Source organism: Brassica napus, chromosome A2 (genome assembly GCF_020379485.1).
Source record: "Brassica napus cultivar Da-Ae chromosome A2, Da-Ae, whole genome shotgun sequence".
In the NCBI taxonomy this organism is placed as follows: Eukaryota; Viridiplantae; Streptophyta; class Magnoliopsida; order Brassicales; family Brassicaceae; genus Brassica; species Brassica napus.
The window spans coordinates 26,674,570-26,692,683 of record NC_063435.1 but is presented as its reverse complement, the minus strand read 5'-3'; the positions used below and the strand labels follow the sequence as shown (position 1 = coordinate 26,692,683).

The 18,114-nt window shown below is 33.9% G+C and overlaps 1 protein-coding gene and 2 long non-coding RNA genes across 4 annotated transcripts; 2 read left to right on the top strand and 1 right to left on the bottom strand.

Annotated features, from left to right (window-relative positions):
• The first annotated feature begins 972 nt into the window (after positions 1-972).
• Positions 973-11,190, top strand: LOC106403009 (nardilysin-like). Of its 2 annotated transcripts, XM_013843842.2 has the most exons (18): positions 973-1,911; positions 1,996-2,421; positions 2,497-2,609; positions 2,684-2,757; positions 2,844-3,053; positions 3,126-3,380; positions 3,460-3,635; positions 3,710-3,890; positions 3,961-4,110; positions 4,178-4,521; positions 4,593-4,745; positions 4,819-5,001; positions 5,070-5,146; positions 10,093-10,207; positions 10,273-10,388; positions 10,475-10,616; positions 10,691-10,785; positions 10,867-11,190. In XM_013843842.2, the coding sequence occupies exons 2-18, from the start codon at positions 1,996-1,998 to the stop codon at positions 11,000-11,002; spliced, it is 2,946 nt and encodes a 981-aa protein (XP_013699296.2). In that variant the 5' UTR covers positions 973-1,911; the 3' UTR covers positions 11,003-11,190. The 2 variants fall into 2 exon arrangements, with proteins under 2 accessions (XP_013699296.2, XP_048601601.1); XM_048745644.1 differs by lacking the exon at positions 973-1,911 and having other exon boundaries at positions 2,179-2,421; positions 2,546-2,609.
• Positions 10,935-15,963, bottom strand: LOC125580692. The gene is made up of 2 exons (XR_007318427.1): positions 15,839-15,963; positions 10,935-15,768 (listed from the first exon to the last, which is right to left on the bottom strand). It is a non-coding gene; the product is annotated as an uncharacterized LOC125580692 (long non-coding RNA).
• LOC125580690 lies at positions 15,512-16,730 on the top strand. The gene is made up of 2 exons (XR_007318425.1): positions 15,512-15,959; positions 16,543-16,730. It is a non-coding gene; the product is annotated as an uncharacterized LOC125580690 (long non-coding RNA).
• The last annotated feature ends 1,384 nt before the right edge of the window (positions 16,731-18,114 follow it).

The window sequence follows — 18,114 nt, the reverse complement described above, 5'->3', positions numbered from 1 at the left end:
AAAATTTAATTTATTATTTTTTCCATAAAAAAAGGTAAATTATGTTTTTTTTAAAAATTTCAGAATTGTTCAAAATATCATAAGTTCTAGTATGACAAATAAAAATTCAAACTGTTCTATTTTTCTAAATATGTTGATAAAAATATACTAGTATTGTGAAGTTTCTAAAGAGATAATTTCGCTGATCGTCAATAAAAATTTGTTAAGATATCTGTCTCCGTTATAAGGAATGAAATTATTTTACAGAATCAATAAATTATATGTTTCTCAACGTAATTGGGTAACGTAAATGGTCCCGATAAACTGTGTAGTTGCCGACACATGAGCCACTTATTAGACAAGAGTAAATTATTATTTTTTGGGAACTAGTGTGTGGCCACACATTCATTTTCGACCGTTTCCTCTCTGCATGTAACCCACTTGTCAAGCAAAGGAGAGAATTTTAAGAATATTGGATAAAAGACAATTCTAATTTTTTTTTTTAAACAATGGTAAGTAAATGTGATTTACAGACGTTTAGGAACATATTTGAAAATTAATCTCATTGTTACTATATACTCCGAAACAAGAACCGTGTGCTTTAAATGCCTCTTCAATATTGTATATCTATTTACCATTAATAAACATATCTCTCTTCATACGAAGTGATATTAAAAAATGGTATGTAAAAGTGATTTAGATGTTTAGGTAAAGATTTGAAAACTAATTTAATTCTTAACATATTCTTCGAAATAGAACCGTGTGCAATGCCTCTTCAATATTTTATATTTACTTACCATTAAAAAACATAAATTTATTTTATTAATAATGGTAACATTTGAATATTAGGTAAGAGTTGAATGCATGACACGCGGAGAATTAACTAATTGTTAATAGAATATCTTAGAACATTAATTACCCCTTGACCTAATCTAATCCCTCACCTTTCTTCTTTATAAAACGCCCCACTTCTTCCCCACTTATTTTTCATATCAAAATATATCATGAAGCGTTTTCTTCAAACTTCCTCTCTTTTCATCCTCCTCTTTAGATTGTTTTGTTCATCATATCTCGTATTAGAGTTCTATCTTTTATCGTTCTCATCATGTTCTATAGAATATTATTCTTTAATTTCTCTGTCTTAGGTTATATCTGTGAATTGCAATCTTTTGTTTTAATTTTGATGGGAAATCTCAGATCCAGTATTCTGGAAATTGGTTTGTTATTTATCGATCATGGATTAAGTGTTCCAGTGATTGGTTTTTTATTAAACCTATATTTGATTCAAGCTTATAATGTTATAAGCTTACAAAATTAATGCATTCGTGCTTTTAATTATGTCTATAAATATGAGATATTTTTACCCCCTTTTTTTTTCTGAATCTTCCATCATTTTAGTGTAATTTAGCATTTCTTATTGACAATAGTATATAATTTAGATTTGTTTAGCTCAGTCTAACATTCGATTAAAATCTTATTTCCGTTTGTTATTTGCAGATACCGGATACATGCCTTTAATTGCTTAAAAGCTTAGAAAATGTTTTAAGCTCATTCTGGAATCATAATTGTTTTAAAGTTTGCAAAATTTGTTAAGCTCGTTCTGAATTCAAACAAAACATTAGTTTTTTCATTTCAAAAATTAATGTGAGAAACCATTTACTATATAGGGAAACATTTTCAAAAAAAAAGAAACATTTGATTTAGTATGCGATTTTAATGTCTATAGCATAGATTAACTTTCTCATTTAGTATGCGCTTTTGATTTTTTTTTTTCCGTATTGTCCCGGTTGGTTCTTACTTAAATTGTTCTTATTATTTATTTCGCTCTCCCAATTTTTCCCCTTTTCGTCTGGACCTCTCTTTCTAGGGTTACTTGATTCAGTGAAGAGATTTCTCCATTCTGCGTTTTGTCCGTCGATTGACCTTCACAGTGTAAGTATTTCTCTATATCTTTTAGATTTCGACTCTCTTTCCTATCTATCGATTCATCTTATCTGTTTTTTTTTTCTTTGATAGATGGGTTTCCTTTACAAGTTGCGCTTTCTGAGGAAGAGGAAGTATCAAGAGTTTGAACAAAACAATTGGATGGACTATCCTCCTGATGATTATTATGAAGATTTGCAAGATCATTACGATGATTCCGATTCTGATTATTACGATGCTCAGCTTGTCCAGTACGATGACGAGGAAGATGGCAATCACGATGAAGATAATGATGAAGAGAATGATGCCTATATAATCCGTCCTGACAAGAGCCAGAAGGTTTACAAGTCTATTGTTCTTAGAAATGGACTCACCGTTCTGCTCATATCGGACTCTTCTGCTATGAGCTCAACTGCTGCTATGACTGTTAGATTTGGGAGTATTAATGACCCTCCAGATATGATGGGAATTGCTCATTTGATTGAGCACATGTTGTCAAGGGGATCAACTGAAAATGATGTGAGTTTGTTTTGTTTAATAAATATTTCCAAGTTTATCCATTATTTTTATTGAATCCTTTTTTTTGTGTTTCAGTTTCAAAGTTTTGTGATGATGAATGGTGAACGAGTTTTTGCTATCACAGATATGGAACACTCGGGTTTCTCTTTTGAGATCGGTACGCCAAATTTTCAGGCTGGTTTGAAGAGGTTAGTTATTTGCTTTATTTAAGTTTCTTCATCGTTTAATTTCTATAGTTAATTCTTCTTATTTTGTATTTTAGGTTTGCTAAAAGTTTCATTTCCCCTCCCATGGACGTTGAAGACATAAAAAGCGAGATTAACACCATCAATCAAGGTACATTATAAATCTATTTTCAGTCTTGTTTTTTTTTCTTTTTCAATAACTAATGCTTTACTTTTTGTGTGTCTATATTTTACTAGAGTGGTTAGGTTGGAAATTTAGAGATGAAGCTCGTTTGGAACAGCTGTTTGCCCATACAACTCACGTGGATCACCCTTTTCATCGATTCACTATGGGCAACAAACGTTCTTTGTCAAATCATGAACCGAAAAGTATTCGTGATGCTGCCCTGGAGCTATATGTTAAGCACTTTGTAGCTTCTTGCATGAAGCTTGTCGTTATTGGTGCAGGTATAAACCTTTCTACTTGATTTTTCCTCTCTTCTAAACTATGTTATCTAACCTTTGTTTTTATTTTTATAGATCCTGTAGATAAACTTGAAAGATGGGTCAGGAAATACTTTTCAGAACTTCCAAGAGGTCAAGAGATTAACTTAGCATTTCCAGAGTATGATACACATCGGTGGAAGCATAGCTTGTGGAAGCATGGCGTTTCATATTTTCTTGAGTCCTTGGAGGGTTCTCAAAGTATGAAGATTAGTTGGATCCTTCCTCCTGTGTCTAGGACACATGTTAATAAAAGGCCAGAGATGTTTATACTACGACTTTTATGTGACGGTTAGTTTCTTTGAATCATTTTATTCTTTTTGGGACTTAACCAATTGAATAGTTTCTTAATGTTTTTTTTTTTTGGCAGAGAGTCAGGGTTCCCTTTCCTCTTTCTTCAAGTCGAAGCTATGGATAACATCGCTTCATGTTTGGTCGGGTCATGAATCAAAGTTTTCTGATGTTGATAGTTCTTCCTATTGCTCTACATTAGCAGGTCAACTTTTTGTGATCTCCATGGATATCACAGATCGCGGCTGGGAACATGTATGTATATTGTCTACCGTTAATAATGCATTTATTACATGCTTTTAACACACTTTTGTTGTTTTAAATTGCAGAAATATGATATGGTATCGTATGTGTACCAGTACCTTAATCTTTTGAAATCTATGGATCCTCCTCCATCTCTTCCATCACTCATTGAAGAGTTCAGATCTTCAATGAATATTTGGTTTCAGTGCTTGGATTTTGATAGCAACCAGCTTTGTGATCCTTCCCAGTTTTCTCTGGCTCTTGCAGGTGTTTGTCAATAATTCAGAACTATTCTTTTTTGTTATTCATCTTCTGATTTTGCTTCTTTTTTTTCCAGTTAATATGCTCAAGTTTCCTGTTTCACATGCGATCTCTCTTGATTTTGGCTATGACTTTGGTGATTTCGAAGACATCAAGGAAATGCTTCGTAATTTCAGTACGAAAAATATGAGGATTGACTTTCTTTCAAAAGCTTTCACAGAAAAAGGTATTTTAGTCTGTTCACTTGTTTTAGTGCTTATTTTGTGTACTGATTTTGTTTTTATATAAATTAGGGGAAAGAGAACCATTTTTCTCTTTCACATTCAAAGAAGAGAATGTTCCCCATTCTTACTTGCAACGATGGGAGATTCCTGAAGAAACAGATCCTGGGCTACACTTGCCATTCAGGAATGAATTGATGCCAACGACCTCTCTATTGGAAGTTCTTGAAGAGGAAATTGTGGGGAGTTCTTTTAAAAGCATTGCTGACAAATGTTTCTACAAAGAGAACAAGGGCGTATTGGGTAAAGCTTCGCTAAACATTTACTTGGATCCTGGTCAAGGTGTTATACCACACATGATAACCAGAATCTACTTCGAGATCATCAAAGTTGAGCTTAGCTCTCTTTTATTTAAGGTAAACCTGTTTCTTCTTTTCCTCTTCTGTCTCTTTTTCTAGTTATAGTAACTGTTATATATGTTACTTAGGCCGGAGAAGGGTACATTTCCACTGCATTATCGATTGGAGATGACAACACCATTGTGTTGGAACTCTATGGCCATCCTCAAAGGTTTAAATACCTTGTTGCTTCTATCTGGGATAAATTTAAATCGTTTGAGCCTACTCCTGATTGCTTTCAGGTATCTTTTGAGCCTCACCAATACCGCTATAGTTTCAAAACCATTTTGTCTCATTTTTTTTATCCTATTTCAGATTATCACTGAGAGAATGAAGAGAGATTTCTACGTTAATTCTCGTGATCTGATTCATCATGCACATTGCCTCTTATCTGAGGCTGTTTTCCTAGTACCTTTCACCATGGAAGATAAGTATGGAGTCATGAAGTATATTACTTTTGACAACCTCAGGCGCCTCCTACCTGCCATGCGATCTGAGGTAAAAATTTTAAAGTATTTTTATCCTTTCAAGTTTGACACTTCATTTTTTTTTTTTTTTTTTTGCAGGCACGAGTTGTTGCTGTTTTTTCTGGAAGTGTGTCTAAAGAAGACTGCAAACAAATTACAAATTTGTTTCAACCCTTTGGAGTATAATGAATATAATGTAGAATTGTGTGTCCTTTATTCATTCACCAAGAGGTGTTTATATACAACATCTTTAGCATAACCTAGCTAGGAAAAGGAAATACATAGATCGTCTAAATCCCAACAATATAGGAAACTTTATATTTATCCTAATCCCAATACTCCCCCTCAAGTTGGCAATGACGGTGTCCGAATGCCTAACTTGGACAATAAGTAATCAAATGTAGGCGTAGGTAATGCCTTGGTGAGGAGATCCGCAGGTTGATGCTTAGTAGAGATATGTTCTGTCGTGAGAAGCTTGGATTGAACAGCATCACGTACTGTATGACAGTCATTCTCAACGTGTTTTGTCCTTTCATGGAAGACAGGGTTCTTGGCGATGTAAATGGCCGATTGACTGTCACAAAACATACGCATTGGTTGAGGATGAGAGAAACCAAATTGAGCCAACAGGCGTTTAAGCCACTTTAGCTCACACGTAGTATCAGCCATAGACCGGTATTCTGCTTCAGCAGATGAACGCGAGACAGTACGCTGCTTCTTTGTCTTCCAAGAGACAAGAGAATCACCGAGGAGAACCACATAGGCACTCAATGACCGGCGTGTAATAGGACAGGCAGACCAATCAGCATCGCAGTAAGCAGTAAGCTGCAAATCACACGAAGAGGATAGCATAATACCCTGGTCCGGAGTCCCTTTCAAGTAACGTACAACCCTCAAGGCCGCCAGCCAATGATCTTCGCGAGGCCTTTGCATAAACTGAGAAAGGAGATGAACAATATAACTTAGCTCAGGCCGAGTAAACGTCAAATAGATGAGACGACCAACTAGGCGTCTATATTTGCCGGGATCAGTAAGCCACGGGCTTTTAGACAATGGAAGCTTGTGATTAAGCTCCGTAGGGACAGGAGATGGTTTAGCACCGAGGAGACCACATTCTGCAACAATGTCTAAAGCATATTTTCTCTGTGACACAAAAATACCCTCAGGTCCTCTAGCAACTTCGAGACCAAGGAAGTACTTGATTTTTCCCAAATCTTTCATCTTGAAGTGCTTGTTAAGGTAGGTTTTAAACCGCTGAATCGTAGAAATATCGTTGCCTGCAATAATGAAGTCATCGACATAGACGAGTATGTGAAGACATATATTTCCTTGGATAAGTGAGAAAAGAGAATAGTCTTCATAACTCTGAGTAAAACCAAAGGCAAGAAGTGTAGTACTGAGCTTTGAAAACCAACACCTAGGAGATTGTTTCAAACCATAGAGTGATTTGCGAAGCCTGCAGACTTTGGATGGATCAGAAGATCGGAAGCCTGGTGGTAATTCCATGTAGATTTCCTCCTCTAAGTCCCCATGTAAAAATGCATTGTGAACATCCATCTGATGTACCTCCCAACGCTTTGCTGCTGCTAACTTAAGTAGAAAACGAACAGTATTCATCTTTGCGACAGGAGCAAATGTATCTTTGTAGTCTCGACCTTCCTTTTGTCTATTTCCATGCGCCACCAGTCGAGCTTTGGGTCGCTCTATTGTACCATCAGCTCGATATTTGTTGGAATAAAGCCATTGGCAGCTAATGGCCTTCTTCCCCGGGGGTAAAGTAGTGACGTCCCAAGTATGATTGTCTTCTAAGGCAGTGACCTCGGTTTTCATAGCACCTTTGAAGCGTTCATCAAGGATAGCTTCATTAAAGGTTGCAGGAACATAATCCGAGGTGATCTGAGCAAGAAAAGCCTGATGTTTCTCTGAAAAAACAGAGGAAGACAAGTAGTCAGCGATAGGATACAGTGTCTTACCTGAGACCGGTGGAAGAGAACTCTGATCAGAAGAAGATAGAACGTGAGAGGGGTTTGTAGATTCTGTAGTATGAGCAACAAAATTTTTGAGTAGAATGGACGGCTTTTTAGCACGATGACCACGACCAAGTACTTCCAATAGACCTGGAGATTTAGTGTGGTCAGGCTGTTCTGATTCTGACGTTGATGTCGTAGGTAACACAGCCTGAGTCGGAGATGTAGTTGGAGACAAAGGCAGTGGATCAGAAGGTATAGAAGTAGGAGACGTCGATGAAGGTAGAGTCTCAGTAGTAGGAGAAGCGTTTGTAGGATTTTGAGTTGTTGTAGATGGAATGGACGAGTCTGTTGGCACAAGAGAGGGAATAGGTGGCGATGCTGGCGTGCTCCCCCTAGATGTCACCGTCGGGAGTAGCCAATCGTCTATTACGTCCTCTTGCATAACTGGTGGTGTAACATACTCTGTATCAGGAAGCCCTGGAAACTTGTCTTCGAAGAAAAGAACATCGCGGCTTATGAAGAATTCATTTGTTTCTGGATCATAGAGTCTCCATGCTTTCTTGCCAAAGGGGTAACCAACAAACAAACACTTGCGACTCCTAGCCCCAAATTTATCTTTATCTCGCGCACGCCTATGTGCATATGCAAGACATCCAAAAACGCGAAGTTGATCAAAGACTGGAGGTTTACCGTGAAGCACTTCATATGGCGTTTTGCCATCTAAAACTTTTGTAGGAGTACGGTTAATAAGATGAGCAGCTGCTAAAATACTTTCTCCCCAAAACGTGGAAGGAAGGTGTGCTTGGAAGAGGCAAGCACGAGCCACATTAAGTATATGCCTGTGTTTCCGTTCCACACGAGCATTTTGTTGTGGTGTATCAATGCAAGAAGTTTGATGTACAATCCCCTGCTCCTGAAAATATTTCCGAAGGACTGTAAACTCTGTTCCATTATCCGTGCGAATCATTCGAACGGGACGTCCGAATTGCCTTTCCGACATGGCACAAAAGTTCTTAAGTAAAGTAGCAACTTCTGATTTTTCAAGCATCAAATACGTCCATACTGCGCGAGAGAAATCATCAACGATGGTAAGAAAGTATACGGCACCACATGATGCTGGTGTGCGATATGGTCCCCAAACATCACAATGAATAAGTTCAAACGGTGCAGAAGCTTTATTAAGGCTATCGGGAAAAACCCGTCGAGTTTGCTTAGCTTGAAAACAAATATCACATTGACTAGAATCAGAAAAATCTATAATAAGGGATTTAAAAGCCGGTAATGAAGATAGAATTTTGTATGACGGATGCCCAAGACGACGATGCCACAGAACTGAAGAATCTGAAGACTTTGTAGCCCCATGAACTCGTGCAACTTTGACTCCCGTAAAGTAGTACACCCCCTCACGTTCTTCACCTGCTCCAATCAGAGTCCTCGAAAAACGGTCCTGTAAAACACATAATGTATCAGTAAATATCGCGATACACCCCGTTTGCTTTAATAATTTGGAAACACTGATGAGAGTGCAATGAAAGTCGGGCACGTATAGGACATCATGCAACATGTAATCTTTGCTAAGTCGCAAAGTTCCCTGTTTAGTGGCCGGAGAGTTACGACCATTAGGGCATAGAACTGATGAAGTAGCTATGTCATGTACGTCATGTAGTAGGGCGAGATCGCCGGTCATGTGGTGCGATGCACCTGTGTCAATAATAACGTCAGTGAGTGTAGTTTTACCAGACAAACGTTCGGACGAGAGGTTGCTCTGCTGGTTTTGTAGAAGCGTGATCAAAGAAGCAATCTGATCAGCATTGATAGAAGTTGATGCATGAGTTGCATTTGCTCGACCGCGTCCGCCACGGCCTCTGTTTGAGTTGGAACGTCCTCCACGTCCACCACGAGTACCCGAGGTAGAGTTGTTTTGTCTCTCAAGATACCATTCGGGAAACCCATGTACTAGAAAGCACTCAGAAATATCATGCCCTGGCCTGCCACAATGTGTGCACGTACGAGCTGGATCCCTAGAGCGCGAAGGTGTAGAGTTATTGACCGACAACGACAGATCCTTTGAGGTCTCGTTTTTAGCAGAGAAGCCTAAAGCATCGGTTCGTTGTTCTGTAGATCGAGTTGTGATCATGTTCTGCTCCTCACGAACTACTCTGGAGTAGACTAGGTTAAGATCAGGTAAAGGATCCTCGTCTGTGATCCGTGACCTAATAGACATAAAGCGTGAGTCATCTAGCCCGAAGAGGAACTTGTGAACTCGAGCATCTTCTTTGTCTTTTTCAATATCAGCAGCCGCAGCACAGGTACACGTACGTATGGTTTTGAGATTCTGGAGTTCCTCCCATAGTTTCGTGAGCCTGCCGTAGTATTCCAGAACTGATTGTCCATCCTGCTTGCAGTTAGTAATAGCATCCTGGAGTTGATGAACTCTAGTCCCATTCTTGACAGAGAAACGCAGTCTCAAAGATTCCCATAGTTTATGAGCATCCGGTACGTGTGCCACCGTCGAACGAACTTTTGAATCAATCGACGTACGAATCCATCCGACGATCATTGAATTTGCTGCCAGCCACCGTGCTAAATCAGGACTATCCTCCGATGGTTTTGATATTGTTCCATCAATAAAGCCAAGTTTCTGCTTAGCTTGTAAAGAATTCCGAAGCTCTGTCGACCACTCCTGGTAATTTTCATGAGTGAGAAGAACAGATGTGATAAGAACCCCGGGGTTATAGGATGGATGGAGGTGATAAGGAGATAGCTCCGGAGGAACGCCTGTAGTTGCGGAAGTAGGAGTAGTAGTAATAGACATCTAGAACGATGAATTTAGAAGTAGAAGAAGAATTAGATCAAACGTTGATGAGTTTGATTTAGAAGAAATTTTGGTAAGATCTTAGCTCAGATCCCAGATCCTAATAAGTTAAACCCCTAATTAATATTAACCCTACCCGACCGGGTATATAGGTCGTAATTGACTCGCTCGACCGAGTATAACTGTCTTAAAAAGTTTCTGAGGAGGGGTATTAAGGGATATGTATCCCACATTGGAAAATCAATGGGACATTAAGTAATATATAAAGGGTTAGGGCCAATCCACTAATTGCCAATTGGTTTTAAGTTGGAAGCCCATAATAAACCCGATTCTAACATGGAGATTTTAAAATCCAAAGGGTATTTCAGACTAAGAGAGTGTTACGTCAGGATTACTCTTATCAAGTCTTTGCCAACCCAAAAACAGAGACAGAAACAAATTGCTTGGCCAAGGTAAAATAAATTCCTATGTTTGTTTGATTTTGTTATTATTTTACTTATGAATTGTGTGTCAACAGGTTTATTTCCAAATGGTGTGTGATGAAAAGTCCGAAGTCTACAATGCTGAAAACGTGACGGTATTTTTACATCTTCTAAAGGTTATGGTTACTGAGAAAGTATTTTTCGATCTGAGGTAAATTTACTGATTTGTGTCTATTTTTTTGATTTTCGGGTTTGCTAAGCTTCTCTTAAAGGCTATGGTTACTATGTTTTCTACAGGCTAACACAGGGGCTTGGTTATCGAGTAGGTTGTGATATATATAACCTAGGATTCTATATCTACGTTGTGTCTCCTGACCATAAGCCTAAAGATCTCCTGATAAAGCTATATGACTTTGTTGCAACCATTCCTGTCTATTTGGTAATTTTTATTTGAAATTTAAGTATTTTTTTATTGTTGAACCTTACTAATTTCTATCTTGACGTTGTTTGCAGGCTGGTGTTGATGATCAAACTTTTAAAAGTTTCAGGAGTGTAGTTAATTTCCCAGATGAGTCTGGTTTGTCTTATGACTTGGTTGATGATGACAGGTAAATTTTCCACCTTAATTACTTCTTATTCATATAAAAGTTAATGATAAAATTTATACTAATTTTGTGTTTATTAAGCAGTGGCATAAATGGTGATAATGTAGCCGGGTTGATATTGGAACGTATGGAGAAAGACGATGTGGTTCATCTATATGATCGCTTTTTTGTCAAAATGCCTTTTATTGTTGAAATATGCATTGGAAGGACATTTGATTAGCTCCATATGATGAACCAAAATTTTATTTATGACATGTTGTGTCATCACCCTCCTTTAAGATTTACTTAAAACTTCGCTGAAAACCATGTTTATGTTTTCCTTATGCTATCACTTGTTGAATAATCATGATATTTGTTTTCTTTTTGTTATATGAACGTAATGTTAAGGAACCATGGTTCTATTTGGGATTTGGTCGTTGTCTTTTTCGTTATGAGCTCATGTAGCCTAATAGATTAGATTTCTTTTGTTAATGCAAATATTTTTGTTAATATTTTCATGACACAAATAATAGACGAGCAACTTTGTGAAAGTGAGACGTAATCCAATAGTTAAACGAGGCTAAATTCATCCAAGTTGATGACCAGACCTATTTCTCTAAATTCTCCAACATGTAAATTTTTATTGTGATATATCTGTATCTTATATGCAACTCTGGCTTTTGAACGATTATAGTCATTTTTGTTTTACTAAAATCCTCCAGGTTAGTTCTTTCAAATGTTTATAAGATTGCGCTATTGATTAAGTATTAAGCAAACAGAATAAAGAAGCACTATATCATGTAGGTCTTTTTGATGGCTTATGGATAGGATCATAATTTACGTTTCGTCATCAAATTAGGCTTATTTGGTCCAGCCTTACAATTATTTTTTCCTAAACAACTGTATTAAACTTCTATAGATAAAGCACAAATGGCAATGGCAACACCGATCAGTATACTCGTTTTATAACTATAACTTAGTATATGAGCTCAAAGATTTTAGAAAAAAAAACTACAATTTTGATGCTTGTAAAATATATAGATAGTATGATTAAATGCGATGAGTTGTGTGGATAGAGTGTAATATCATTGGAAGGTTGGAAACAAGTAGACGCATTCTTGCATCAAAGACACGCTACGTTGCCAATTTAATCAACACATTAATCCTATACAATAATACGTGTGAGAATGGCTTTATATGAAGAGATGTGCATGCATATACGAGCATATGAACAGGGGAATGTATATAAACAGATATTGTTAGTTGGCAGTGGCTCGGTGGCTCCAAGCAAACCACAAACCTTTTTATCCTGAAACTATCTTTTTCATTTTCGTTATTTTGTAATTCACATATATAATATCTTAAATTTATTTCAGATATATAGATATTACTCATTCATCAATGCTATTGTTTTTGTATGGATAAAGATGAACTCTATATCAACCACATCTAGTCATCTATATCGCTGCATATCATGTAACGTGCATCAATCAAAAAGTCATGTTGAGTTTCGAAATATTAACTTTTATGTGTAACCACCGATTGAATTATCAAATTTGAGAAAGATTAGCCTCTTCAAAACATAGTTTTATATATGGCCATATATGTATTGTGTGGTTAGATCTATTCAAAATGTTTTTTACTCGTTAGTACAAGTCTTCATATAATATTCTGGCCAGTCTGAAACTTTAAGATATAAACGAGAGTCATTCGCGCTGGGAAGGATTATTTACATTGCTTGGGTTCCCGGCAAAGAGGTGAAAACACCTTTTTTAAAAATTTTACCAAAAAAAAAAATGAACTAGATACGAATCCGTCTTGGGTACTATTTTCTGAACGAAAATGATTTGTTTGGGTCGATTAGCACGAATTGACGTGGATTGCGATACTGACATGGCAAATAAATGTCATAATCAATTACAGACAATGTTTTTAAACCCCCACCGAACGACTTACCGGATCACTGGATCGACTGCGGATGAACTGCAGATTAATAAATAAATTAATTTTATTATATAATAATATTTTACTTATAAATATATAAAAACTAAAGTTTAATATTTTTTAAATGTTTTTAAAACATAAAATAATAGTTTGGATATGTATATATTTTATGTTTAAAAAGTATTTAAAATTACTAAATTTTAGTTTTTATATTTTTATTTTCCTTTGACATAAAAAGATATCAAAAAATTATTTAGACTATTTAAAAATTTTTGTAACAAAATAAGAGTTATGACATCTAAAAAATCAAGATATAATATTCATAAATATTTAAATAAGTGAACATAATCATTCATACTTTAAGCTTTTAAAAGAAAACAAATATATTTTGAATGAAGAAAATCAAAATAGAGATGAAAATTTTAAAAAGTTGGAACTTGAGATTGAAAATATTAATGTCTAATGTGAATGATAAATAAACTTCAAATTCAAAATAAACCAAAAATAAAAGATCATTGTAATAAATTGTCAATAACAGAAATAAATTAACATCAAATCATATCAGCTAATTTTGATTCTCTCTATCATTGTTCATTTCATTTTTTTTCTGGTGGCATAATGAAATCTTCATGAAAATCTAATAAAAATATAAAACTGAAAAAGGAAAACCTAACTTTTTATCTAAAAACTAAAAAAAAAAAAGTAAAAGTTATTTATTGATTTAATCGGTGGTTCAACCGGTATCAAGTTCTGAGTTTGAGTAGTTTTTTGCGGGTTTCTAAATTTTGGGTTTTTCACAAAACCCAAACCAGATTTTTTCTGGATCACCGGATTTACCGGTTCAACCGCGGGTTCGGGTCGAGTTTCAAAACACCGATTACAGAGAAGGAATTTAACAGAAACAGACCCATCGAATCATATGAATTCTATTTTATTTTATTTTCTTAGTTTTTATAGTATTCAAAACATTATAATATAATTGATAAAAGTATGAAAAACAGCCACTCACGTCACCCAATAACCAATTTAGATAGAGAAAATCACATTTTAAACACCGAAAGTGTAATTTTCTAGCACTTTAAATATTGAAGTTTTTTGACTATCACTTTAAATCTTCAAAGTTGCATTTTTATCATAATAAATCTTTAGAGATGTTTTTTTTTCATATACGACCGGTACTATTTATTTTATAGGTTAAAATAATAACGTGTCGGTTTCTTTTTTTTTAAATAAAAAAATAATAATACAAAAAAATCGAATGAGATTAGAAAAAAATTGTAAAAAAAAAAAAAAAAAAAAATCTAAAAAATTCAAAAAAAATTAAAATTAAAATTTCAAACTTGAAAATAAAATAAGATCTAAAATTAAAATGTCAAATTTAAAAAAGAAAATAAAAATTAAAAAATTCTAAAAATTCTAAAATAAGTTCTAAAATTAAAACTTCAAACTTAAACCGAGCAATAAGTTAACCAAAATTCTGAACCAAACTAACCAAAATCCGAACCGATCAACAAAAGTATCACAAAGAGACAATGGTAAGTTTTGTTAATACAAACCTCCTAAAAGATGCGAAGTTGATGAATACATCCGCGGTTTTTAGAGCAACACAGGCTGCCTCAATGCTGTTGTATAAACAAAGGCTTTGAATGGAAAGAGCGGATCTAGCGTTGCGTATCTAGCGGATCAAGCGGATCGAGTGAAACAAGAGCGGATCGAGCAGATCTAGCAGTACAAGAGTGGATCAAGCGGATCTAGCGGTCTAAAACATATGTATGAATGGTGAAAGTGGATAAAAAATGGTTCAAAATACTGTATATATTTAAAATAATTTATATTATTATGTAATTTTATAATTCAAAGTATTTATTTTAAAAAAATAAGTTATATAAATTTTATTCAAAATATAATACAAATTATTTTAAACACACACACACACACACATATATATATATATATAGATTGAGTTGTAAAATAAAATTTATATCTAACTTTAAATGAATTAAAAATAATTATGTTTTTGATAAAGTAATATAATTAGAGTGGGCGTTTGGATACCCATTTAGATTCGGTTCTGTTCTACTCGAATTTCAAGTTTCCAGGTTAGAGATTTAAATTTCATTCGTATATTAATAAATTTTTGTTTGGATATTTCCGTGTTTCAATTTAGGTTTGGGTACCATCTAAATTATTCAAAAGTTTGCCGGTTTCGTACACGTAGATTTTAGAATTAAAAATAAAAACATAAATTAGAATAGAATTTTGAATACGAATATTTAATATATTATATAAGTTCTTATTTTGTGTAAGACTGATTTTTTCGACACTTATATGACTGAAACTAATTTAAATTTGCAATTTTACATAATTAAAAAAAAAAATTAAATTATACAGAGAAATCATGGCTCCCATCGAAGTGGATCCAGACTAGTTATATGTTAGCAGCCTACGTTATCGGCCCACATGTCGGTTGTCCGTCCCTAGTGAACCGACATATAAAACTTTTAAATCAAATAAATAAAATATCATAGAAAATAATATAATGAACTTAATATAAAACATAAAATTATGTAATAGATTTAGCTTATATAACAAAATTCTTACACAACTAGAATTTTATAATATTTTAGAATATAAATAAAACAAAAAATATAGATAGACCGCACAAAACACTTCAAATGAGGAGTGTTTATACTGTTCCTAGCGGATCTTCATATTTGCTCTTTAAATTAGACTGTTTGTGGATCAGAATTTTATATTATTATTTTGATAGTTGTACTCACACAATTATTTTGTTTTGGTGAATGGCAATTTGGGAGTGGATGCTCCACACAAGCTGGCGAACCACTTTTTGTTCAGCTTCCCATTCATAAAAAACAAGTTCAAAAACATATAGTAAAGTTTCTCTCAGATTCTATATAATACTTACGCGGCATGGACAGGGATAGCGATCTCCTCCTGTCCGAAGAAGAGCTTCTGAAACCCTTCAGAGCCAGGGTTGATGATTCCAGCAACAGAAGGCGTTTTTTTTTTTTTTTTTTTTTTTTACAGAAGGCGTTTCACGTCCTGTACAAGCAAATCATCTCAAAAACTCATATTGATCCAAACCAAACCACTGTAAAGTTTGTCAATGTACCACAGAGGAAATCAGAAATCGAGCATTCGTTGAACATGGAGCTGCTTATAGTTGTAGAACAGAGCTTGTGTGGTCCGAGAAAACAGTTGTCCCGTTGCCATTTTTGGGAAGAGCTCAAAAAGTAACATATACATATTGTATTTTAAAATTTATATATATATATATATATATTAAATTTAAATAATAGTAACGTATAAATATTGTATTTTAAAATTGATATATATATATATATATATATTAAATGATGTTTTCTACTCATATAGTTTTTGATCATTTGTGTTTATAAAAAAAATTTAATCACTGATAACAAAAATTTTATTGTGGGATTAATAGTTTTAGTAATTTATAATTTTAATAATTTATAATTTTAGTAATTTATAATCGTTTAAGAAAACCAAAATATAACATAAAAAGAAAATTTTAAATTTTTATTTTATAGTAAATATAGTTGTTTAATTTATTTTGCTGATTTAAAATTAAACAAATATGATAGAGAATACACAAATTTTTATTAGTTTTTACTATTCAAAATTTTCATATATACTTTAGTTACATTAGGCAATTCATATGTTTATATACGAGAACAAGATAATATGCTGTTTTGAAAGAAAGAAAAAACTCATTTTAATTGAATGATTGCATATATGTCATTTTGGTTATGTATTTGTAAATGCAAATAAACTATAACGATTTTTTTTTTGCAGGGATCAATAGGAACAACAATTTGGTACACCTTTGATTAAAACTTGTGTATAAATCATCATTTTAAACTTCTCTTTTCTGAAACATGATTTTCTTAAGATAAAATGAATCGGCTATAGAATGAACTATCAATTTATCTTTAACGCTCATGTTGCTGCATGTCAATCAACGAATGCTACTTCTTCTTCAAGAATACATCCTTAGTTAATCAAAAACAATTACGTCTAAATAATCCAAAACAATTACAAGTTAGAAAATAGTTTCTTGTATATTGTGTTCATCAAAAGATCAGTACATAGTTGGTTGTATTAGCTAGACCGTAAGTATAATATAATCCAAGAAACAAAACAAGCGTAGTTCAAGTTGGTGGGTCAATTATTATTATTATATATTGACCAATGTCTAAAATGTTCAAAGAAAAGTTGAAGTAAAGAGACCAATAATCAATAACAATCCGGAAAGAGAAGTGTGGGCAACCTGACTAGATGCTCAATGACTATTATTTGGTGGAGAGTAGACAGACACCCGTGACAATCCGGAAAGAGAAGTTTGTATGTGTAGTCCGATCAATAATATACATATTTTTCAATTTGTTATTCGGTGGAAAATGGCTGATAAAATAAGAGTATTGAATTTAAAGTCATTTGTAACTTGTAAGATTTATAATGGTCTGCAAAAAGTGGTTACTGGAGGATATTTATCCTTAGAATTTAAATAAACCACATGAGTACATGACAATGACAGTATTCTTTGATTAAAACGTGAATTTTACTAACATAAGAATCATAGTCTAAATGATGCACTTACTACGTATTTGTCCACTAACCATAATAAAATCACTGCAGGTAGGAATAAATGTGCGGTAACGATGAAAATTATCTTTAAAAAAAGAAGAAGAAGATAACGATGAAAGTGATCTATTAGCATTTTGGTAGTAAATAAACCTGGTATTTTAATCCAAAAAATAAAAATAAACCTGGTATACATATGTCGTAAATTTTACAAAGATGTGAAAATACTATGAGTTTCGATATACCAATATACCATTGCCTTAGCGATAATAGTGTTGTATTGGCTGTAGCAGTAAGCCAGTAACTAATAGCTTGACTGCGGTGGCAGACGGATCCAAGCATGCATGGACATGACTGTACATACATACAGTGGATGTTCAGATAGAAGATTAAAACAAATCAGGAAAAAAAAATTAAACCTTCAGGTTCTAGAGGCAACTTCATTTACATAATTTGTTTTCTTTTTTAATAATAAAAGTAAAACATTAAGTAAATAATCAAATAATTTTCGGTTTATGTGTATATATATGAACTTCAGCCATAAATTTTTATTTGCAATCGAGCATGTTCTTTCTGACGAATGTGATATCTTTAAGCTACGATGACATTATAGTGGGATATTATGAAATTACAATTCTATAATCAAATCGAGTATTGTTCTAGCTAGTATATGGTCACGGAGTAAGCGTAGAAATTATGTTGAAGACAGAAAAAACTAATGAATTGATGCTCTAAAAAGAACAATAACAAACCATTAAATATTTATTTTTATATTATTTACCA